Below are 25,269 nucleotides of genomic sequence, written 5' to 3' on the forward strand. Positions count from 1 at the left end.
TGGTCCACCACTTACCATCTCTTTCAAAACTTCATACATCTGTCTCAGGAACTCCTGAAATCGAGGCAGGTGAAGGCAGGTATCTTGCTGGGTTTCCAAAGTGGAGGCCTGGTCCCACACAGAAAGCTTCTGCAGCCAAAACTGATAATCAGAAGAAAAGCCTACTGAATCTTGAGCCATCTTGGAAAAAGGGAAAAGGTGATGGACCTTCACAGTGGCCTGCCAAGCACTGAAGGAAACAGTGAGCACACATCAAATCTAGAAAAAAAGGGGAAAAATGAAACATTTTTAAAAGGATTTTTACTGGCAACTTCATATTCCACTGATGAGTGAAAGGGGGAGTATAAGGGACTAGAACAGAATGCCTTCTATGGAGTCAACTTTGAATTATTTTAAAACATGTCACCCAGCTATAGCTCCAATATTCACCTTCTGAACTTTTTATCATGGGTAATATTCCACTAGAAATCATTATATCTTCACAGACACATGTTAATTATGCACAAAAAGCACACAGCTAATAATACTTTATATCTTCTTTTTAAGATTGAGCTATTTTTAAATGTTCTGAAGTTCATTTGGGTATTTTAATGTAATGGGAAATCAAAAACATCCATGGGTGTTTAATAATAGTCTGTGTCTAAAAAATGTTTTTTAAAGTTTTCATGTTTTATATGCATTTCTGGCTTCTCATTTAGGTGTTAAAGAAAATCTCTATGCACTACTGCCTACTTCTTCCCAGTTTCTCTTCACTTTTCGGAAAAAGTAAAATAATTCATTCCACATGCATCGATTTGAGCAACTGATTTAATTAAAGACAGTATATATGCTTGATCTCAGTTCATTCACAAGAAGAAATCATATTTTAGTAAAATATGAAAAACTGCAATTACTGAGGAGGTGTACTAGTCCTAAGGGATAGAACATAGCCCATAAATCTGACTTACCACACATGAAGTACATGTTAGAAAGAACCGTGGAGTGGCGCAGTGAGCGTGGGCCTCAGGCAGAGCTGGCTAAATAAACCCCAGGTGCCCCCCCACCACCCCAGCTCCTCGCCATCCTCACCCATAGAAGCACACCGTGCAGAGGAGGAAGAGCTGCTTCTTAACCATGCAGGCTTTTACAAGGTCTCCGACTTTCTTGGGGCAGGGATGATACTCAGCTATCTGATTTCAAAAGATAGCTCTGCAAACAGTGAGTGAGTTTAAACTTTCAGCAGCAATAATTAACAGATAAAATGGTCCCAATTAGGTGCTAAAAACATCAACATAGGGGTTTCATTACTAAAGAAGAAAATAAAAATATTTAAGGAGAGCATACAATTTGGTTGCAGTACAAAAAACTCTAGACCAGGAAGGTGGAAATTTTTAAATGGTCCTAAAAACTTGGTCTTAGGGACCATGAGGAAAAAAAAGGTTTAATCATAGAAGAAATATATGCATCTTGTCAAATGGCACCTAATAGCCAAAACTTTATTCCTTCTCCCTGATTCCTCCCTTTCTCTCATTGTCCTCCTCATCCAAGCCATCACCAACACCTGTCAATTCTACTTCCAAAATAAAAATGCATGATTTCATTCAACTTATCCACTTCTTTCCAACTCCACTGCTGCATTCCATCCCATCCCCATCCATTTCTTCCCTAGAGTCTTCTACCTGGTCCCACCCACCCCTCTCCAATTCTTTCTCTACAGTCCACAAAACAACTTTCCCAAATGAGAATCACACCCAGCACACTCCTACTTAAAACCTCCCCCCAACTTCAAAAGCTTCTACAGACTCCCTGTAGAAAAGATCCTAGCTCCTTCTCCTGGAGTCTCTGAAGTCCTGCAAAAACTTAGCTCTGGCACCTGCTCTCATTTCCTATGCTGTGCACCTGTCCGGTCCAAGCCTCTCATCTGTTCACCATCAACACATGGAAGCCTTCCCTGCTTCACTGCTTTCTGCTCATTCCTCCATAACTCCTATCCCATCAGTAATTATTTGCTCACTTAGTTACTGCTTCTTCCACTGGTATATAATTCCCTGTCTCCTAGAATTTAACAAATGCTTGGCAAACAAGAAATATTGGATAAAAGAATGAATAATTCACCAATATTTTTCAAAGTATAGTTCTAAACTAAACGCCATAACAAAATGCTTTTCCAGATATAGCAATTTAATTTTTAAAAGGTAACTTCCCCAGAAAAAAAAATTTTTAAGGTGTATCTATGTGAAATTTAATTAATATCCCATTTAGAAATACAGTAATAGCTTATACCTACATACACTTACTATGCTCTTGACAATATATTAAATGATTTATGCACACTAACTAATTTAATCCTCTAAGCAACCCTATGAAATGGGTATTATTATCATTATCTTCATTTTACAGAGGCACAGAGAGATTATGTAATTGCCCAAAGTAAGATTATGTAAAAGCCCAAAGGAAGTAACTGCTAGTAAATAGCAGATCTACAGGTTGTGGGATTTGATTCAGAGTCTAGCTCTAAAGTCTGTGCCCTAAACAAAGAAATAAACCGAAGAAACAAATTAATGAATTTCATACATAGTTCATACGGTTCTAGATGAGGCCTGTTTAGATATTCAGAGACACTAAACTGAAGACCTTTTTGGTTAGGAGACAGAAAACATTATTTTATTATAGCCAAATTACAAACAACCTTTTGCTTAGCCATAGGAATACATCTGATTGTTTTAAATGGAAACAGCTTTAGGGATCATGTAGCCATGGTTCTGAGAGCCTGTTCACAGCCGGTCTAGGGGGAGATGGTAATGGCTGGGAAACAAGGAGACCTGACTGTGATGCTTAGCAGTGGGAGTGCTGCTGGTATTTAGTGCCCAGGAGCCAGGGATGTTGAACATACTGCAATGCACTGGGACAGCATCACATGAAGAAAAATAGTCTTACCCCAAAGGCCGATGACACCTCTACTGAGAAATGATGACCTAATCCGAACACCGTGGAATGGGCATCTGTTGACTGTGCCTGTTGAGCATTCCTCCTCTCTTCTTTTGGTTACAACACCTCACTGTCCCTTGAAGAAAGAACCTCTCCTTCATTCCACAAGTCTTGGTGAGCCTATTAATCAAGGCACCTTGCGGCATCAGCCAAGAGGTGAGATGATGACTCAGGTTAGGCAAACCAGACCCTGTGCTGGGAATCTGAATCTTGAATAGACTGACATAAGGATGGAACTAAGTCATTCCAAAGACTCTCTCAGTCTAGATCCCTAAGGCCACCCTACATCATGTCCTTAACAAGGTATAGCTTTCCAGCTATTTTTTCTAAAAGATTTTATTTTGGGGGTGGCTGGGTGGCTCAGTCAGTTAAGCATCTACCATCGGCTCAGGTCATGATCCCAGGGTCCTGGGATTGAGTCCCACATCGGGCTCCTTGCTCAGCAGAGAGCCTACTTCTCCCTCTGCCTACTGCTCCCCCTGCTTGTGCTCTCTCTCTCTCTCGCTGTGTCTCTCTGTCAAATGGATGAATAAAATCTTAAAAAAAAAAAAGATTTTATTTTTAAGTAATCTCTATACCCATCGTGGGGCTTGAACTCACAACCCTGAGCTGAGATCAGGAGTTGCACGTTCCACCCACTGAGCCAAGCCAGGCGCCCCTCAGCTCTCTCTTTAATTCTGTCCACTACCCAGGGGCTTTCTGCAAAATCCTTTTTTTTCCCCCTTAAATTAACCACTGTTGATTTCTGTGGTTTCAGAAAAAAAAAGCAACTACAAACTGATAGTTTCATATATACTGATATAATATCTAATACAAACTAGATAGTGGGCTGCAGGCAACAAACCTTTGAAGAAAGAAGAGGAATTTAGAACTGGTTACTGGGCCAAATCATAGAAAACAGCAGGGAAACTTCTGTTTGTATTAGGGTATCGGAAACCAGAAGTCCATGGAACAAGAAGGGAATACAGGTCAATGAGGTATTGCCTATGATCAGGGACGCTACCTCATTATACTCTTCTAGTAGGAATGGCCAAGTGAAAGATTGGATTATCAAAAAATGATGTCTGGTGATCTGCAAAAAAAAACAAAGAAAAAAAAAAAACAAAACCCACCTCTCCAACCAGGAGGCCAGTTGGTTTTAGTCAATGATATTGGGCTATCATAAACATAATCAAATGGTGACTCCAACTCAAGGTGTACTTTCAGATGTAGATCCTAACTGGAATAAACTAGTAACCACCCCCCCACCCCCCCGCTGCCCCCGGCACCTAGAATGCAGTTACGAAGCTGGTAATAAACACATTTCTCCATTGGGATAACCTGAGGACATGAGAAAGCTGTTCACTTTCACCTCCCTTAAAGCAGTTCACTTTCACCTCCTATCAACTCAGAACACGGTATATTACACTAGTCTACCATATTGAAGTTATCAGGCTGACAGAACCTAGAGACGAAGAAGACACAGGTGCTTTGCATGTGTTCCAGATGGTGGGATATAAATCCCATGAACATACAGGGCCTGCCACTTCAGGAAGTTTCTTGTGATCCAATGGTCCATACAAGACAGAATATGCCCTTTAAAATAAGGATAAACTACAAACTAGTACCAGTGGCTGCCTCCAATGTGGAGAACTGGATAGCTGGATGATAAGTGCAGAAAACAAACTTGGGTTTTACTGTCCACCTTTTTGCACCTTTTCAAAACATTTGGCTGACATCTCTGGGACTCATGAACATAAACTTGCATGGGTTTTAGACCATTTATCTGCTTCTGCCTATTTTTTGGCAATGAGAAATATGGGTAGGGCCCAGAGCAAGAATCACTGCACAGTTGGTTCATGCTAAATTGCTCTGCCACATATGACCCAGCAGATCCAATGGTGTTTAAAGTGTGTGTGGAAGATCTGGATTCTGGGCAGAGCCTATAGCAGGCCTCAGTGACTGGACTGATCGTCCAAGCCACAAAGCCGGGTGTGCCCAGCAGTACTCTATCATCATGTGCAAATTATGCCTGCTTGAGCAAAATGCGTGAGTGAGGTTTTTGGATGCTGTGTATGTCTTTCCTGCTGTGTCATATAATTTTTTTAAATTCCCTTCCTTTTCATTTTTCCCTCTCCTACTACTGCATATATAGAGTATATTATTAGTAGATAAATTTTCTAAAGTCTTAATTTACCAACTATCACAGAAATGGAAGAGGAACTGACATTATCCAGAAATTCTGGACCTGAAGCCAGAAGCATTAACCAGGCATTACTTCAGATTATCTCCTATTTTGAAGGGAAAGCTAAATTATGTTAGTTGGAAGTGTTTTAAAAATTCTTTGTGTAGACAGCAGCAGGTCTGAATGTCCTGAGTAACCAGCAAGTGTAAAGTAGTAGATATCTGTGGGTTTTGCCCATCTACCACCCTTTTTCCTGTTCTTTTAACATGAATGCACCCCACTTTTGCACTGAAGAACTGCCCTTCTTCCATTCCATATATTCTTACTAAGACTATGGATCAAGGTGTGCCTCCTTAAGAGTGAGAGAGTTACATAGGTCTAACAGATGAGGCTAACAGCTAGGAAAGAATGCTATGCAAATAAAATAAAGTTTAGGGGCGCCTGGGTGGCTCAGATGGTTAAGCGTCTGCCTTCGGCTCAGGTCATGATCCCAGGGTTCTGGGATCGAGTCCCGTATCGGGCTCCCTGCTAGGCGGGGAGCCTGCTTCTCCCTCTGCCTCTGCCTCTCTCTCTCTCTCTGACTTTCATGAATAAATAAATAAAACATTTAAAATAAATAAATAAATAAAAAATAAAGTTTACGTCTCTTTATCTGACACCACTCATAAACAGCAGACTTTTACCCAACAGAGAGAAGAGCTTATGATGATGTCACTTAAGGCACAGGCTATGTGGTACAAGTTAACTTTTGTTTATGTTTCTTTTTTTCCCCCAGTTTAATGACTATCTTTAAAGACACCAAAAAGCAGACAAGACAGCCAAATGAACCCCTATGCACCCATTAACTAGTTCAAGCAAATCACAGACATCATACCACTTTACCCAAAATACTTTGATTTGTATCTCTTTTCTAAGGACTCAAAAAGAAAAAAGAAACTTAACTACGCTATCTTTCACACCCAATAAATCCAGCAATAATCATCTAATAGCCCATCTAAGTTCAAATTTCTTTAAAATTTCCCTTTAGGTTGGGTTGTTTATATTAGGATGCAAACAAGATCTACACATTGCATATGGTCAATATTGATATTTCTCCTTTACTCTGTAACAAAATAATATAAAAATAAGTGTCCCTTAATCTGTAATAATTACCCCTTGATTTTTTTAACTTTTTCATAACATTCATCCCCTGAAAAAAACAACCAATAGAAGAAGCTAATAGAATCTATTGTATTGACTAGTAGAAGCTTTCAAAGGTGCATTTGGCTGATTGCATTTCTGTGGTGTTAGCATGTTTTGCTATCCCCTATACTGCCTACAAACTGAAAGCACGATTCAGAGGTTTTTTTTAGATTTAGGGTCAACCTTTTCCCAAGAATACTTCATTTGTAGTGGTGTGTGCTTTGAATCAAACTGGAAGGCATATACTGGTTGTCTCATGTACCATAATGTTGAAACTGATCAGTTGTTTCAGGTACTGTCAACCTAATCCATCCATTATAAAGTTCACCATCAACCCTTTCCTGAATGGTCTTCTGAATTGATGATCATTTTAGATCCATTAGGGGTTGAAAAACAGTGATTTTCCTATTTTATCCATTCTCCTGCATTTTTATGATGTTTCTTGACATATCAAAGCTGTACAGTTTTAGGTAGTAAGAATAACAATCTTTTCCTATGGAAATCCAATGTATGTCTCTCTAACCCTGTGAAATTGCCAGAAGAGTTGCTAACTTCTCTGACCCCCTCTTGCAGGTTCTCAGTCTCTCCCAGCTTCTCAAGAAATGGCAATGCCCTGAGGGTGAAAAGCTGCTAAAGAATCTGTTCAGTACTCTGCACTTCCTTTCACGCCAGGGGCTTAACCCCTTGAGTACTGACTTCAATGGCTTCAAAAGATGTTTTATCTGGCTCTTCTAGGCACTGTAAATAGCTGGAAGTAGAAGTCTATCATAAATTCTCTTGATTAACCAGGATAGGTGAGGTAAACAAAAGTATGGTACATAATATATTTAGTGTAAACATACTTAATTAAAATTGCATCCAATTTCAGTCCTACTTCAGGTAATGGTAGACTATACAATTGAGACCAACCTACCTACTGAGCATGGAATACAAAAACATAATTTAAAAATCATCAAGGAATCAGAAAGACAGTGTCAAATTATAGAGAAAGATCCTGGCACATGGGTTACACAGGCCTAGGGATGCATTTCTGATCCTGAAGATGCAGTTAAAAGGCAAAGGTTAAAAAAGCTCTTTTGGGGTGCCTGAGTGGCTCAGCCAGTTGAGCGTCTGACTCTTGATTTCGGCTCAAGTCATGATCTCAGGGTCAAGAGACTGAGTCCCACATCGGGCTCCATGCTCAGCGGGGAGTCTGCTTGGGATTCTCTCTCTCCCCCTCTCCTTCTGCCCCTCCCCCCCACTCCAAAATTAATAAATACATCTTAAAAAAAACAAAAATCCTCTTTTGATAACCTTGCCAGAGAATAATAGTAGGAGGCCAGCCCTACCAAAGTGAGGGCCTGGTAAACCACCCCACACTTAGGGTTGAGGCCTATAAGGGTACACCCTGGGAGGATGGGTGAAACAGAAGTGAACCAGCCTGCATATACCACGCCTAACTACGAAATTAAAACTAAATTAAGGTGGTCCCTGGTTTCTAAGTCTGCTGCCAGGTGCCTGGAAGATACAAACAAAAATCCTCTCTGAAGGAAAACAACATCATCGTAGGTTTCTATTTCTAAAAATAATTTTTCAAATACAATAAAAATTACATAATGAAGACAATCAAGCACACAGGAAGAAAAGAACACATGAAGAAGAACTCCAAAACAACAGACAAGAACAAAAAAACAAAACAAAGAATATGGTAGAAATTCTAAAACTGAAAAAAAAAAAAACTAGCTGAAATTAAGAATTCAACAGATGGGTTTAACAGCTGATCAGACCCAGCTGAAAACAGAATTAGTGAACTTAGAAGATATAGCAGAAGAAACTACCCAGAATTCAACATGGAAAATAAAAATAATGGAATATACAGAAGAATGGATAAGATATAAAAAAATACAGCAAGATGGCTAGAAAACATACCTTCAATACAATAAAAGAGAAAAAAGGGCCAACCCAGAATACTATACCCACCTAAAATATTTAAGATAAAGTGAAATAAACATCTGACCCATGAGAGAATCTGCCACCAGTAAGCCTGCTCTCAGACAAAAAATGATCCCAGACAGAATTCTGGAGGCACAAGAAGAAATGAAAAATAACAAAAATGGTAGATACATGGAAAAAATTAAATTAACATTTATGATATAAAATAAGAATAATATCATTGGGGTTTTAAATATATACAGAAATTAAGATATATAAAAACAATAGTATATAAGAAAAATAGAGTCAAAGAGTTCTAAAGTCTGCATTTTCCAGGAGAATGAAGATAAAAGTGTTAACATTAGGTTTTAATAATTCAAGAATACGTACTGTGATTTCTAGGATATCCACTAATAGAATATCAACAGGTAGTATATAATTTCCAAGTTATCAGAAGAGAAAAATTTACAATTCAAAAAATCACCCCAAAAGGGGAAGAATGAAGAGAAAAAGGGAATATAGTATGGACAAGATTTTAAAAAAGCACAGAGTGATATGGTAGATTTAAACTCAAATATATCAGTAATTATATGATATATAAATGGCTTAAATTTCTAAGTAAAACCCAAAGATTATCAGGTTTTTTAGTTTTTTATTTATTATTTATTTTTTAAGTTTTTATTTAAATTCCAGTTACTTAACAAACAGTGTAATAATAGTTTCAGGTGTACAATATAGTGATTCAACATATCCATAAATCACCTGGTGCCCAACACAAGTGCAGTCCTTAATCCCCATCACCTATTTCACCCACCCCCCGTCTCTGGTAACTATCAGTTTGTTCTCTGTAGTTAAGAGTCTGTTTCTTGGTTTGCCCTTTCTCTTTTTTTCCCCTTTGTGCTCATTTGTTTTGTTTCTTAAATTACACATACAAGTGAAATCATATGGTATGTCTTTCTTTGACTGACTTATTTCACTTAGCATAATACTCTCTAGCTCCATCCATGCTGTCGCAAATGGCAATATTTCATTCTTTTTCATGGCTGAGTAATATTCCTGTGTGTGTGTGTGTGTGTGTGTGTGTGTCTGTACACACCACATCTTCTTTATCCATTCATCAATCAATGGACACTTGGGCTGTTTCCATAATTTGGCTATTGTAGATAACGCTATCAGTTTTTAATTTAAAAAAACTGTATGTTGTTACAAAAGATACATCTAAAACATAAAAATACAGTAATTCAGAGAGGCTGAAAGAATAGGAAAAGAAAAACCATGCAAACCTAACCAAAGGAATCCAATAAACTGTACCAACTCAAATACACTTTGGGACAAAAAGCATTACCAGAGGTAAAAAGGGTCACTTAGTAATGACAAAGTGTTCAATTCACCAAGAAGATTAAACAATTCTAAATTTGTATGCTCCAGTAACACAGAAATGTAAAACAAACTATAAAGCTCAAAATATAACACAGAAATTGACATACCTACAAAAAGAAATAATCAATCCCAATCATACTGGGAATTTTCACACATCCCTCTCAGTAAATCATAATCATGCAAAAATCCACAAATTAAAAACTCTCCCTCAAAGAATACTCCAAGCTTATTGTTTATGTACACCAGCAGAATGTTCATAGCAGCACTGTTCATAATAGACCCAAACTGAAAAGAACCCAAATGCCAAAAAAAAGAGTAGAATGAATAAATTAAATGTGATATATTCATACAAAGGAATACTATACAGCAGTGAAAATACCTACAGGCATAGAGATGAATTTTCAATCATAATGTTGAGAAAAAGAAACCAACCCATAATATATAAGATATGATTCATTTACACAAAGTTCAAAATCAGGTAAAACTAAACTGCAGTGGTTACCCTGAAAAGTCAGGAATCCTATTACCTTTAGAGGAAGAAAAGAAGTACTATGGGGAAGGTATATGTAAATGGCAATCAATATGCTGGCAATATTCTATTTCTTGGCCTGGATGCCAGTAACATGTGTATTAACATTTTAAAAATTTATAAAACCGTGAGTCATGTTTATGTGCTTTTCTATATGTGTTACTTTCCATTACAAAAGAAAAAAAAAAATCTTTAACTTCTAAATATACATTGGGCGCCTGGGTGGCTCAGTCATTAAGCGTCTGCCTTCGGCTCAGGTCATGATCCCGGGGTCCTGGGATCGAGTCCCACATCGGCCTCCCTGCTCCGCGGGAAGCCTGCTTCTCCCTCTCCCACTCCCCCTGCTTGTGTTCCTGCTCTCACTATGTCTCTCTCTGTCAAATAAATAAATAAAATCTTTAAAAAAAAAAAAAAACTTCTAAATATACATTTACCATACAGATATTACTCCAAAGGAAAAAAAGAAAAAATGTTATAGCTTATAAATGCTAATCATTAAAGTATCTGATGAATACAATAAAAATTTTAAAGTATTGAAAGAGTATCTTCTATTTTTTAGCTGAGTTCTCTGAAAATATTACAACTATCAGAATTGGCCAGAGATACAATCCTAGTGCTTGTTTTCTCTTTCTCCTTCCCATCCTCAAATAATGGCTCCATTTTTCCTAGTCTTGGCTCTCAGGAGGAGAAAATCCACAGCCTTCTCTACCCACCCTCACTTCCCCATAGCTATGTGGCTACTGCTTTGCCCTGAGAGGGCCATTGTCATAAGGTGGAAGAGACATCCAATTCATCTCTCAGAGGAGGGTAACCAGTGAGAGGTCCATGTTCAAGCAGAGAAAATGAGGCCGTGTCCATGCAGCTAAAACAGAATCCATGCCTCATAAAAGAGAGGATTCTGCAGATTCACGGTGATTTCAACTTTTTTCACAAATCATTAATTTTTGTATCCCAGTTAATCTGCACACTTACTAGACAACTGAGATCTGACTTTACATCTTTTGATTGATATCAAATTCTTGATGTAAATCAAGAATATCAAATTCCAACGTAAATTTTTTACTTTCTCATGAGTCTGCTTAGTGTGCATGCCCTCACATGGATGTCTATGCCCATATTCATTTCATTGGAGCAACCAGAGAAATAATGTTTAGCATCTTTTGAGAGCATAAAAGAAAGGTGGATGCCAATGACATCACTTCCTTAGAACTCAGGGTTTTAACAAGTATTTTGTACACAAACTGTATATGCTTATGTGGCAAAAGCAAATGGCACAGAAAGTTGGAAGGAAATCCTCATTTTCCATTTCTTGAGTTATTTCTCTTTTGGCACATTTACCCAGTCCTAAAGAATCAAAACCATGATTTCACCTTCTCCACATATACAGACTAAAAACAACAAAAGTTCTTAGTCTCCTCACTATATATTTCCAGGAGAAAATAAAATGACCTTCAGAAATTGCCATATAGAAGAGACAAAAGAAATGTCCTGTGAGCAGAGAGAGCTAGACACCCAAATGCAAATGACTGTCTAGTAAAGGATCCCCATGTACTTGTTCATGTCCCTGTCTTTTGCTATTAGAGGAGATCCTACAGAAGAAGGAGGCAGAAGGAAGAGGGTAAAGTAGCAAGGGAATCCAGCCATCAGAGCTAGCAAACATCAGATACTGAAACAGGGCTGGTTCAAAATGGTGTCCGCATTGGGGACGCCTGGGTGGCTCAGTCAGTTAATGTCTGACTTCAGCTCAGGTCATGATCCCAGGGTCCTGGGATCGAACCCCACCTCGGGCTCCCTGTTCAGCCGGAAGCCTGCTTTTCTCTCTCCCTCTGCCCGCCCCCACACTGTGTTCTTGCTCACTCTGCTCTCTCTCTCTCTCTCAAATAAATAAATAAATAACCTTTTTAAAAAATGGTGTCTGCTTTGGATCACTGTCTCCCCCTCTTTTCTCATTTATAAACTGCTTGAAAATGACTCCACTACTTGCAAAGTACTATTTTATTAACTCAAATCACCACGGCACAAAGATACACCATTATTCATGAGGGTTCACAATGTGAGTCGCCAAGATAACATGGCCTGGATTCAAAATACAGCAGGTGAAGAAGAGGTAATGCTTCAGCGCTAAAAGGTTCCCCATTCTGGTGATATCTGTTCTCTGGGTAAAGGATATATTCAAAAACTTAATGGAAATGTGCTTCACAAAGAATATGGTGTTTACCAAGCACAACTCATGAGAAGTAATGAAGGAAAGAAAAGCATCACAACACTTGAGCAGTGTCTGAAGAAAGATGATGAAGAGGAAAGAAACAAGTAGGTGACAGGCTGGGGCAAAGTATCCTAATTTATTAAAAAAACAAACAAAAGCATTTCCCTTAATTTAGATACCAAGTGTTAAGAACCTGGCAAGGGACAGCCCCCAGACCAATGGTTCTCAAATTATCTTTTAGAAAGCAAGGTGGGTTCCCAAAGTTCCATGTTGACACCTGAGTATTTAAGCAGCCCTGACTTCAAAGAGTAAATCCTGCAGCCCCAGGCAGGAGCACGCAGGATGTTCTGTCTATCACAGCACTGGGAGTGACCAGGAATGGCATGAGCCAGCAATTCCAGCCTCTCATTTAACATTATGTGACAGTATTACCCTCTCTTAATCTATAAAGTTTCAGGATGGAAAATCCCTTCTATAATTTAACTTACAATTTTCTGATCCTCCATTAGTATTGCTGTTGAAAGGCAATTCGCTATCTCAAAAGGGCTGTCCCATCTAGAGACAACTTAGAACTCAACTGTTTTTAGATTTTCTGAAAAAATCTAAAAAGAATCCTTACTCAGCTGATATGATGAGGAATCTGGTGCCTTTAAAGTCCTGTCAAAGGCTACAATTGCCACAGATATAAAGGAAAAATATTCTAAAAATCATTTCATTTTAATCATCATTGTTTTCTTTCATGGCAAAGAGTTGGTAATCTATAAGGCCAAGTATGCAAATAAGAGTAGCCAGGGCTACATTTTGAATAGTGTGAGAAATTCAAAAGTAGTTATTATAATTTAATTGTGAGCACTAAAGTAATTACCAAGCTCCTACCATCTGTATCTTCTAAACCAGTACAGTGGGTAAACATCTAGGATGAAGTCACAAAAGTGACAACAATGACAACAGTGATATAGAACTTTAAAGCTCTTTAAAAAATTGTTTAGTAAAATGAAACCTTGTATAAAAGTTCAACACATAAAAGGGACAGACCTGTGCAAATCATGTATCAAATAAGGGATTAATATCCAGAATATATGAAGAACTCCCACAACTCAATGAAAGAAAGAAAGAAAGAAAGAAAGAAAGAAAGAAAGAAAGAAAGAAAGAAAGAAAAGAAAGAAAAGAAAGAAAAGAAAGAAAGAAAGAAAGAAAGAAAGAAAGAAAGAAAGAAAGAAAAAGAAAGAAAGAAAACCCCAGTTTTTAAAAAATGGACAAAGGACTTGAATAGATCTCTCTCAAAGATATACAAATGGCCAAAAAACACATGAAAAGATGCTCAACATCACTAATCATTATGGAAATCAAAACCACAATGACATACTACTTTACACCCATGAGGGTGACTATTGTTTAAAAACACAAAAAACAGCAAGTGTTGGTGAAGATACAGAAAAATTGGAACCCAGCATTGCTGGTGGGAATACTAAATAGCGTAGCTGCTGTGGAAAACAGTATGATGGGTCCTAAAAAATTAAACATTGAATTATCATATGACCCAGCAATTCCACTTCTACATATATACCAAAAGAATTCAAAGTAGGAAAGTAAATGGATATTTGTACACCCATGTTCATAACGGCATTATTTACAACAGTCAAAGGGTGGCAATAACACAAATGTCCATTGAGAGATGAGTAAATACACAAAATGGATATATACATACAATGGAGTATTATGAGTCTTAAAAGGAAGGAAATTCTGATACATACATGGACGAGCCTTGACAACATTATGCTAAGAGAAATAAGCCAGACACAAAAGGACAAGTATTATATCATTGCCCTTATAGGAGATACCCAGAGTAGTCAAACTCATAGAAGCAGAAAATAGAATAGTGGTTGTCAGGGACTGGGTGGAGAATTATTATTTAAAGGGTACAGTGTTTCAGTTTGGGAAGATGAAAAAGTTCTGGAGATGGATGGTGGTGAAGGTGGTACAACATTGTAAATATAATCAATGCTGCTGAATTGTACATTTAAAAAATAGTTAAAATGATAAGTTGTATGTTTATGTATACTTGTACTACATTTAAAAACAAAATAAGGACAGACTTGAGCATGGCTCTGGTCAAAGCAGAGACAAAGGCTGAAGTATGTGCTATGTCCCTGCTATGTCCTCCTGTCCAAGGCCCCCTCTTCAGAACAGAACTCCTCCTCAGAACTGTCTACTTGACAGCCCTAACCCTTCTGCTGCTTCTTTGTTAACAGAATCAGTTCATCCAGGAATCTCACAGCCATGAGTCTTGGGGAAGCTGGGATGTGTTCCAATGCCACAGGTGAACATCTTGATTAATGGAGACCAGGAAATCGGAAACATTTTCAGGACCCTTTATATTCTTAAACATTACTAAAGATATTACTGAGAGGTTTTGTTTATGTGGTTATATTTATATATTTATATTTATGTAATATAATATTTATATATATATTTATAATAAAACGGGGTTATATTTGTATTTACCACATTAGAAATTAAACCTGAAAAAAATGTAAGACCCAAAAATATACACACACACATTCCATTAGCTGCCAGAGCAATGATACCATCATACATCATGTAATCTTTGACTCCACTATAGATTACGGAGAAAATGAGAGTGGATGATGTATATAATGTCTTAGCATTATTATGAAAATAGTTTTGCCCTTATGATCCTTGTGAAAGGGAATCAGGGATACCCAAGGGTTCTTGAGCCACGTTTTGAGAATGGCTGGTGTAGACCAGTCATGGTATTTCCATTTGCCCTCTTACCAACTGTAGGAATGGCCAGCGTTATGCTACTTGGGACAATGACAACTGAGCTTTGGCTGGAAGGTTTCTGATAGAGTCTTTCTCAATCTAAAATAAATTCACATTTTTTTATATTAGATATTATAGTCTTCATGTGATGCTTAGAATAGCAGTGGCTGCCTTGGGATCCAGCAGTAAATACGCCTGAGAGGACTGGCCAAAAACCTACAAAGAGCAGAGCAGAAAGATGAACCTGGGTCCTCTCACTAGCATAGTTGAGGCAATTAAGTAGCCATCCTACTCTGAATTTTCCTTTGGGATTAAGCCACCTTTTATTGGCTTTTCTGTTACCTGCAGTCAAACACATATAACTGGCACATGTCCTCAGGACCTAGTTTGCTAAGCACATTCTGACACCACTGCTGTGCACAGTAGCTGGCACATAGAAACTCAATAAATATTTGTTGAACAAATGTGTGATACATAAATAAACAAATCCACTAAGGCTGCTGTAGAGGAGAGACTAAGACAGACAAAATTTGAACTGATTTTGTGTTGATAGACATGAAGCTCCCAGATTGTCAACATTTCAAAGTTCATTAAAAACCTCACAGTCTCAAAATGGATGTATCATACTTGTCAGGGGCCAGGAAAGTTAGAAATTGCTTTCCTTTGGTCTATTCCATCTCTAGGTCACAGGTAGGAGAGGTAAGTCTATACATGCCAAATATGGCCCATGACCAAAATGGCAACCTATGATAAAAAGCACTATTATTTTTTTCATTTCCCTTGAGCATGAGTCAACTGAAGTCACTTCTCCCATGAAATAAGCACCAAACAGAGGTTTAAGGACAGAATGCTACAAAACACACTTTATGAGAGAAGAAAAAGACAAATTAAATACCTAGCCTCCAATTAATGTCATCAACTAGGGGCACAATGGCCTTATCAGAAAATATTTAAGGGCGCCTGGCTGGCTCAGTCAGTAGAGCGTGTGACTCTTAATCTCAGGGTTGTGAGTTCAAGCCACATTGGGTGTGGAGCCTATTTCAAAAGAGGAAGAGAGAGAGAGAGAGAATTAAAACCTCTAGGAATATAATCAAAAATAAAATTAAGAAATTTATGTCCAACCATGCTTAAGGTTGACAACACACCACCTCTGCCTTACTGAAAGCCTGATACCAGTATTTTTAATTTACTAAAAAGTAATATTTCTTTGCTTCGTTATTTTAAGTAAGACTGGTCAATTTGTCCCTGTGTTTGTGACTTTTTTAAAAAGTCACAATAAAATATTCTTGTTTCCACATAAAGTGCTTAAGAAAGAAATTATATTCCCCCCCCCCAAAAAAAAACAATGAGGTTTTAAGGAAAGTTCCACTAGGAGGAGCTGGCTTTTTCTCTATTGAGTCAGCAGCATTTCTCCTTGGAGATAGTCTAATAAAAAACACAGACATGAAATCTACAGATAATTTCAAACAAACCTCAATCGTAAACAAAATCTAGGTCTAAGGAATCAGAGGAAGCAACTGCAATCCAGGTGCAGAGTGAACACACTCTTCAGATGACTTTGCAAAGAATTAAGGAAATTTAATCTAGCAGATAACTCTGTCTAAGGATTTATGGGGCTCCATTCTCCAGCCCATGGCCCCAGGTGTGTGGAGAAAAGAACTGCTCTCTGGACCTAGCTTCCAAGCAGAAGCATCCCTTTGTGATAGTGCTTGCTTTTGGAGCTACTAAGAAAGAGCCCCCTGACCTTGTTATCTGTCAGAGCACCAAAGAGCAACCACTGAGGCTCAAAAAAATACCAGTCTTCCCACATACATTCTGTTAGAAATAGTGGTTACTTTCCTTGCATTCTTGTCCTTAATTCTCTCATCTTAGAGTAAGACTGTGATTTTTGGTGAGACCAAAAGTTTGAAAAATGGGCTGAGGAGCACACTAGATATTAAAATATTAGAAATCTTACCTTTGTCACTGATTTGCCTCCAAGTTATTTCTGCCTCTTTCTACCCTTGGTTCCACTCACAATTTATTACTAAATAAACAGAAACAAAAAATCCCACACATTTATTGGGAGCCTACACTTTATGACAGAAACTCTCAAAAACACTCTAAGTAAAAAGATGGCAGTGTGTTCCTTGCTCTCAAGCAACCTGTGGTTAATGAGAAAATCAGGATCTATAAACAGAAACAACACAATCCCCTGTGGGAAGGGCTGGGAAAAAGCAAACAGAAGGTGCTGCAGGGAGCACTAAGAAGGGGCACCTCACCCAGCACGGGGGTGTCAGACACTTCCAGAGAGAAAGGATGCCTATGCTGAGTAAAAGCATGAAGTATGAGCAGGAGTGAGCCAGGCAAAAACATAAAAACCAAACACAGGATGCTACTACACTGCACAGGAAGAGTTAAGCTACCCTTTGATCCATGTCTCTCAAACTTGAAGAAAAAACTGCTGAGGGCTCTCAGAGCCATCTAAAACCATTTTTAACCTGTTAAATACTAACAAGTACAAAACCAGTAAAACCATTATGCTTATAACTCTTATTCATCTACAAAATTTTTACATGCACAAATACCAACAAATCTACAAACTGAATAAAATTTCAATCAACAAAATGAATTCAATGTGATCAAGGACAGGTTACTAAATCTCACTTGGACTGGTCATGTAAATTTGGTACTGTCTACCGAAAACTACCAGCAGCTTCTGTCATTTGCTACCATATGTGGGGATGGCTAAATTTACCCTTTTCTCTTTTTAAACTACTGTGAAACAGCAATCTCTCACTCAGCTCAAATATATGATTTGCATTTTCACCTCTGTTCATTTGCAATATCTAAAAGTAGTGCTACTTGGCGCCAATACAAACAGAACCGCAGGCACTGACATCTCAGGACACTAGCTAGAATTGTGGGCATTTAAGTGTTTGGAAACAACTGAATTTTTAAATTACCATCAAAATGAAAAATAAAAGGTGAAATCCTTGTAGAGAACCATGGAATCTTAATAAATCCCACCTGCTTAATCCCACTCTTCTTCTTGGGGCTACAAGCCTCTGAAGGAGGAGTTTAAATAACTGTATGCTATGGGTCACTGAACTCACACAAAAAAGCATTTTTGTGGTTAGCATTTAGTACTATGTAAAACCAAATATCTCACTTTATTTCCTTTAAACCCCAGCCCACATGACTTCCAGTTAAGATGGCACAGTAAATTCACTTTGATGGAACCTCTCTACTCCAAACATAGAGCAATGAGAGGGGAAACATAAGAAGAGAAAACCAAAAAGATGCAGGCAAGCTCAAAAATAATAGAAACATTTCTGTGAAATAGGTATGGGGCAGAAACTCAAAGAGGGAAGCCCTCGAAATTAAAGCCTTGAGCCTCCTAAGCTCAGGATCCAGGAACCGAAACTGGAAGTATGAGTCCTACAAAGTTTTGAGGCTAAACATAATCCACAAAAGACAGAGTCAGACCTAGCATCGCTGTGTGACAGCACGGTCAACATGATAACTGGAGGAGGCCCCCCATTTCTGAAAGAAGGCTGGCAGCTCCTTGTTTCATACAGAGCTGTGGCGTAGGGAGGAAGGAGGACACGGGCCAGCCAGCGTTCAGTAACTCAATAAGACCGCCTGTGATTGCCCAAGTATAAACTACCACTGTGGTTCTAGACTGGGGCTCCGTGGAAGCCACCCAAGACAACTCTAAAATAGCTACAAAGAATGAGCAAAGAGGGAAAGAGGTGGAAAATGAGTAAACGAATGAAAACAATACAAAATAGACCTCATTTAAAACATGTCATTCAACCAAAGTTCTAAGTACATAAAGAAATCTAATGCCAATAAAGGCAACAGAATCAATCATCAGAGCATTAATTCACTTCAGATGAAATTAATACTACAAAACAGTCCAACAAAATAAGCATATTTAAGATGCTTTTAAAAAGCTAATTGAAAAAGAATTAAAAATTATAAAACAAAAAGGGCAGAATTAAAACAAGAGATGGTTAAAAAAGAATCATTTAGAAATTACATGGATGAAGAATACAGTCATTAAAGTTTAAAACTCAGCACACAAAATACTTCAGACTGGACAGAACTGAAGAAAGAACTGGTAAATCTGAAGATAATATTAATAAGGAATTCACTCAGAATGTAGCCCAGAAAAAAAGAAGAAAAGCATTTAAGAAACCTGAGTGATAGCTTCACAAACATCTAGGAGGTATCACAGCAAAAGAAAGTAAAGAAAATGGAAGAGAAGCTGAGCTAAGAATGTTCAAGAAATACTTGAGTTCTGAGATTAAAAGTATATGCTGGGGGCACCCGGGTGGCTCAGAGTCAAGCATCCAACTCTTGATCTCAACTCAGGTCTTGAGCTCAGGATCATGAGTTCAAGCCCTGTGGGAAAAAAAGAAAGTGTATTCTGAATACTAAGAAAGATAATTAAAAAAAACAAAAGCAGATAAGACAATAAACAAATCTACACAAAATAAAGTATGAATTATAAAAAGAAAAATTCAAAAGCCACCAGAGAGTGCCCTGAACATCCACTGGATCTCTGGGTCACAAATTTCAAGAGGAGGGCTGCCAGTGCTGTAGCCAAGACCAGCTAAGCTCACTGATACCTGATAGCATGGGGAGCCAACAGGATCAGCTGCTCAGATCAGCACACCCAGCTGATGCAGAGTCTGGCAAGCATTTGCCTCTTCCTTAGTAGTTGGTGAATACAAAGTGAACCAACTGTCTTTCACTGTAGAGACAATCCCAAGAAACTTCCAGAGAAAACAGACCCGTAAATGTTTTTGGCAACTTCTGGCAAAAAAATTTGTCCTGCTTGGAATGGATACTCAGTCTGGATTTAAATTTCTCTTCCTTCCCTACTACATGTCTGCCAGCAGCACCAAACGTGGACTTTATTGGATGCCTTGTTTACCATCATGACATCACAACCAACTCTGAACCAAAGAACTCAATATACAGCAAAAGAAGTGAGGCAAAGGGCTGATGCCAACTGGGTTCACTGTCAGCTGTAGTTATTACTGGCTATTGCATGAACTCAATGTTTTTCATCTATATTCCTTCATCATTTACAAGTTTCTCTCCCACATATTTATTTTATTCTACTCCATCTTCTCCGAAGCTAAAGGAAAGGAAAACAAAGAAACCAGAATGATAGCCTGAGTTATCTGGAAAGGAACTTGATTTGGAGGTTCACTGATGATTTACAATAAAAAAGAATGGTCATAGGGGTGCCTGGGTGGCTCAGTTGCTTGAGCGTCTGCCTTTGGCTCAGGTCATGGTCTCAGGGTCCTGGGATCGAGCCCCGCATCAGGCTCCCTGCTCAGTGGGGAGTCTGCTTCTCCCTCTCCCTTTGCCCCTTCTCCCTGCTTGTGCTCTCTCTCTCAAAAAAGTAAATAAATAAAATCTTAAAAAAGAATGGTCATAGAAAACTGGTAACACACAACACACATCACAAGTGTTTAGATAAAAACTAGAGCCACAACATTTTTTTTAAAAATTTTATTTGAGAGAGAGAGCGCACAAGTGGGGGAAAGGACAAAGGGAAAGAATATCCAAGCAGACTCCCACTGGGCGGGTAGCCCGGAACTAGGCTCGATCTTACGACCCATGAGATCAGGCCCTGAAATGAAACCAAGAGTCGGATGTTTAACTGACTAAGCCACCCAGGCACCCCAAGCCACGAAATTTTTTAAAAGGTTAGTAAACCTCTCAGTTACGTTCCCCTGGAAAGCAGAGCTCAGGTAGCTTTAGGTAAAGACCTGAATTTACCTCATTTCCAGAAAAAAACAAAACAAAACCCTCTCACCAAAAACACCCATATGCTGCTATCCAACTGATGCACCTGGCAGTGACCCACAGGATCAACAGGGACACAGGCTCTACTACTACCCACTGTGGTCTCAGAACCTCTCTAAAAACTATGCTATATTATGGCACAAGAGCACCACCTACTGAAATAGTTCCAAGGGAGAAGTTAGTCCATTTGTCAAAAAAGGGCTATGTATACCTACCTCCAATCCAACTGTTAACCTTGGCTTCAAAAAATATGATTATGAAGGGATGGACTTCAAATCATTTCAACCTAACTGGCTGTCTCTTTCTCTTTTAAAACTAGGCCCTTGCCAAGATCTCCTGAAAAAGAAGCAGCATGCCTTCTCCTTGCTCCCATTTTTGCTTTAATAACCATAGCAAACCAAATCTTGCTAGTACAATGTCCTCTTCCCTCCTAGGCAACTTCAATTATCTTAGTGAATACTGTTACTTGTAGATCTCTTCCCCTACCTGTTTTCCAAAGGGGTGAGAAAACTCAAGGGGGAGAAGCTGTAGTAGTTTTAAAAGGTCTGGGAAGGATATTCATAAAGTCACTCACTCAAGTCTTTCATTTTAAGCTCGACTGGGGAATTGTGCTTTTTCAACTCATTGAAAGATGATTATAATATAGTCCCCCCAGCCCACCCTGAAGGAATTTAAGATGAACATAAAGGTTCTATACCAGCAAAGCTGAGGTCAAATGATCTATTAGTAAAACAGAAAATGGCATGTAGGGAAAGATAATTTATGGGATAAGTAATAATTAGGATAGAGTAGATTGTTTCTCCTATGCTGTATACATACAGAATACAACTAAAGTCAGGACAAAAATAGAGTTCTTTCTAGAGCTCTTCATGGCTTTTGTGAAGCACCAACGTATTGCCAATGACAAAAACCCCAACACAGACTCACTTGAACAATTCATATAAATTCTAGCTTGTATATCACTTAGCTTTGTTATATTTTATTGGTCTGCTGGGGGCACTTTATTTATGAGCCATTGTATGTGTAACCACTACTATGCTTTAGTTGTGATAAAAAAAGCAGCAGCTTATGTTTATTCCCAATCATGTTGCCTACCCTCTCATCTAGTACTAGTCAGGGCTTCCATTACAGTCAGAGCACTCGCATGAAAACAGAGAAAGGATCCTCTACAGAGCACAATCAAGAAAGAAATAACACATACCCCCCAAAATACCAGTCATCTGATGCCTATAAAAGTATAGATTCGTTCATTTGTAAATCACAGAAACTTCAAAACAAAATGCGCCTGTATTCTATTTCAATTACTTCAGAAGGGAAAAAAAATGACCACTTAGAAAAATTCCAATCACAGTTCTCTAGTGCATAAATGGCAATGCTAAATGCAGTTTGTACTACTGTGTGTTTCCTAATGCCCCATGGCAAGGGGCAAGAGAAGCAGTGTCACAGGGAGGGTAAATCCCACTGAATGTGAAAACCTCAGGGAAGAGACTTGTTGAAAAAGAATGAAGTTATGCAGGGACAAAAATTCTAAGCTAAAGAGCAACTGACTTTTTGACATTAATAAAGCAGAAAAAGAAAACTTGAGATTCATAGCCCCATGGAATTTTTTTTTACAAAAGTGTAATATTGGGTTTTAGTTTTCTAACATAAAAGACCATAATGTTAGAATATACTAACAGGGATCTAGCAAAAATTTAGCAAGCCTGCCAGGTTTGACCCATTTTGGGTCCTTATTAGAATTTCAGGTGCAGTAGATATTTGCAGTTACCTCTCCAGCACCCATTTTTCTACCTTCTTCCTTCCTAACAAGACTTGAAATTTTCTAGCCAGCAGATTTTGGTGAGATTTTGGTGAGACAAAAATGGGCTCTGACTGGGTTAAAGCGGTGGTTCTTAATCAGGGACAATCTTGACATACAGGGGACCTATGACATTGTTCAAAGACATTTTTGGTTGTCGGGACTAGGGAAGACAGTGCTATTTGCATCCAGTGGGGAGAAGTCAAACATGCCACTACACATCCTATAAGCACAACAAAGTCCCCAACAACCAACAATTATCTGGCCCAAAATGATACTCCCTCACCCATGCTAAAACACTCTGTCTTCTCATACAAGAGCTACTGGGAAAAGGCTCCTCACCAGATACAAAGAAGGAAACAAGAGCTCTAGCCGCTGCTGGAAACCAACTCACAACCACAAAGAAACCAGCCTTAGGATGAAGTGTGGAAGGCAAACAGAGTTCAAGTGATGGCTTCTTGCCATAAGACCTCTTATAAAAAGATGCACCACTTTGGACAATGATTGCTTTTTCCCCTGTCACTATATGACCTTTTCATGCTACAGCACACTAAGTAAATCACTATAAGATAGTATTTTAACACAGCTTCAAATAAAGAATGGCTGTGTCTTGTCAAGAATATCCTATGGAACAAAAAGTTTTAAAAATTGCTTCAAATATGCCATCTCATTTGTAGTAAGCTAAACAGTGGCCCCTAAAATATATGTCCATGTTCTAAGCCCCACAGCCTGTGAATGTCTCCTTTAAGGAGACAGGAACTATAGGTAGACGTCTCAATGATCCAGGCCAACCCTTTCACTTCATAGTAATAGGGTGGCGGAAGGATGAAGTACCTTCCTTAGACCATCCATTTGGTTGGAATTCCAGCAAGAACAGAATCCAGGTCTCCTAGCACCTACTTCAGTATTCTACCTGAGGTTATATAAAGAAATTGAAGAAAAATGGATAACTAAGGAGGGAGAAAACAGCAGACATTTTTACCATTTTAAGAAAAGATGAAATGATATAGGCATTCTTTCCGTAAAAAAGGGAAGGGTGGTGAATGAGTTAATAAACACCAGCAGGTAAAGGAAACATCGACAAAAGGCTACCCCACATACCCTTATTTTGCACTGATAATCAAACCTTGGTTTTCCATCTTTCTGTGTGTCTTACAACCCAGAGTCTTCAAGATTTTTAATTCTATGAGAATCTATTTAACTACTGGCACTGTATCTCAGTTGTAGAACAAAACCCCACACAACTAACTTGAGTCAAATGGGGAGGGAGGCATTGTGAAAAGGCTACAACAAAAAATCTCACGGATACTCAAGGAAAGAAAACAAAGTTAGCTGGACCAAGTGAAAACTGGAACTAGAAGCTCCTGCCACCATTTCTCATGGGTCTCCACATGTGTCCTCTGCTGTCAGCTCCTCTCTGTAGACTACCCTTCCTCTACTGACTCACGGCTTTTTCGTTCCCCCTGGCTGGCAGATGGTGTAAGTTATGTAAGTTTATGGGATAGTTCAGAACCTGGTCACAACTCAAGATGATCTTTCACCCCAAGGATTCATCACCATCTAATTAACTCAGTATCTCAAGGTCCCCATTCTCAGGGAAGAGAATCCAATGGGCTCAATTCAGCCAATGGAGTCTCTAGACTGGTTGCTACTAGATCAGTTGCTCATCCTGCAATGATTGGTGATCAATGGGTAGTAAAGTCTGGGCAGATTCTTCCAAAAGTGGTGCAGCAGGGAGAAATTGATCAGCATGTGCATTAAGGTACCCAAGAATTATATAGCTCTGTTAGGTAAGGCTACACAGCAAGAACATGTCATTTCTGTGTTTGAGATCTGTGCAAGAAGTGACCATAACCTCTAAACAGAGAATAGGAACCATTTTTAAATTTTCTTCTAGCTCTACGGAGCCAGAGCAAAACCTTACTACTTGAGGTTGCATTATCAGATTTTATCATTGTCCACAAGTATCTCCAATTAGCAGATCATCAAGGAAATCTCAAGAAATAAAAGAACATCTCTTTTACACAATATGGTCCTGACATGCCATTATTTGGAGAAAGAAAGGGAAGAAGGGAATAAAAGGAAGGTGTCAGCAGTCCTTACATAATTGGAATTTTCTGAACTATATTATGGTCAAAGTACATGTAGTTCAACAGTTCAGCACAGGAATGGAATTATAACAGAACTGATTCCTTAAGTAATTTTAAAAATAAAAGCAAAAGTCTCACAGAGGTTGAGAAGAGTGGTAGATGAACAGGCAGAGTACAGAGGATTTTTAGGACAGTGAAACCAGTCTGTAAGATACTGGTTAAGATAATGGTAGATACATGTCATTATACATTTGTCTAAACCCACAGAGGTACACCTCCAGAGTCAACCTTAAGGCAAATGATGTACTTTGGATGATTATGATTTGTCAGTGTAGGTTCACCAATTGTAACAAATGCACTACTCTGGTACAGGATGTCAATAGTGGAGGGAGTTGTACATCTGAGGAGAAATGGGATATACACGGACTCTGTGCTCCCTGCTCAATTTGG

The 25,269-nt window shown here is 38.5% G+C and overlaps 1 protein-coding gene across 3 annotated transcripts in view; it reads right to left on the bottom strand.

Moving 5' to 3' along the window:
* Positions 1-25,269, bottom strand: part of FANCC (FA complementation group C) — a 280,937-nt gene that overhangs the window by 179,268 nt on the left and 76,400 nt on the right. For 2 of the 3 annotated variants that reach the window (XM_036084780.2, XM_078061967.1), the window contains one exon: positions 16-258. In XM_036084780.2, coding sequence (XP_035940673.1) covers positions 16-180 — 165 coding nt within the window. In that variant the 5' untranslated portion in view covers positions 181-258. Of the gene's footprint in view, positions 1-15; positions 259-1,068; positions 1,171-25,269 lie in introns of those variants that run through there. The other variant, XM_078061968.1, reaches the window with a different exon arrangement.

The sequence above is a fragment of the Halichoerus grypus genome, chromosome 14, assembly GCF_964656455.1.
Source record: "Halichoerus grypus chromosome 14, mHalGry1.hap1.1, whole genome shotgun sequence".
Lineage (NCBI taxonomy): Eukaryota > Metazoa > Chordata > Mammalia > Carnivora > Phocidae > Halichoerus > Halichoerus grypus.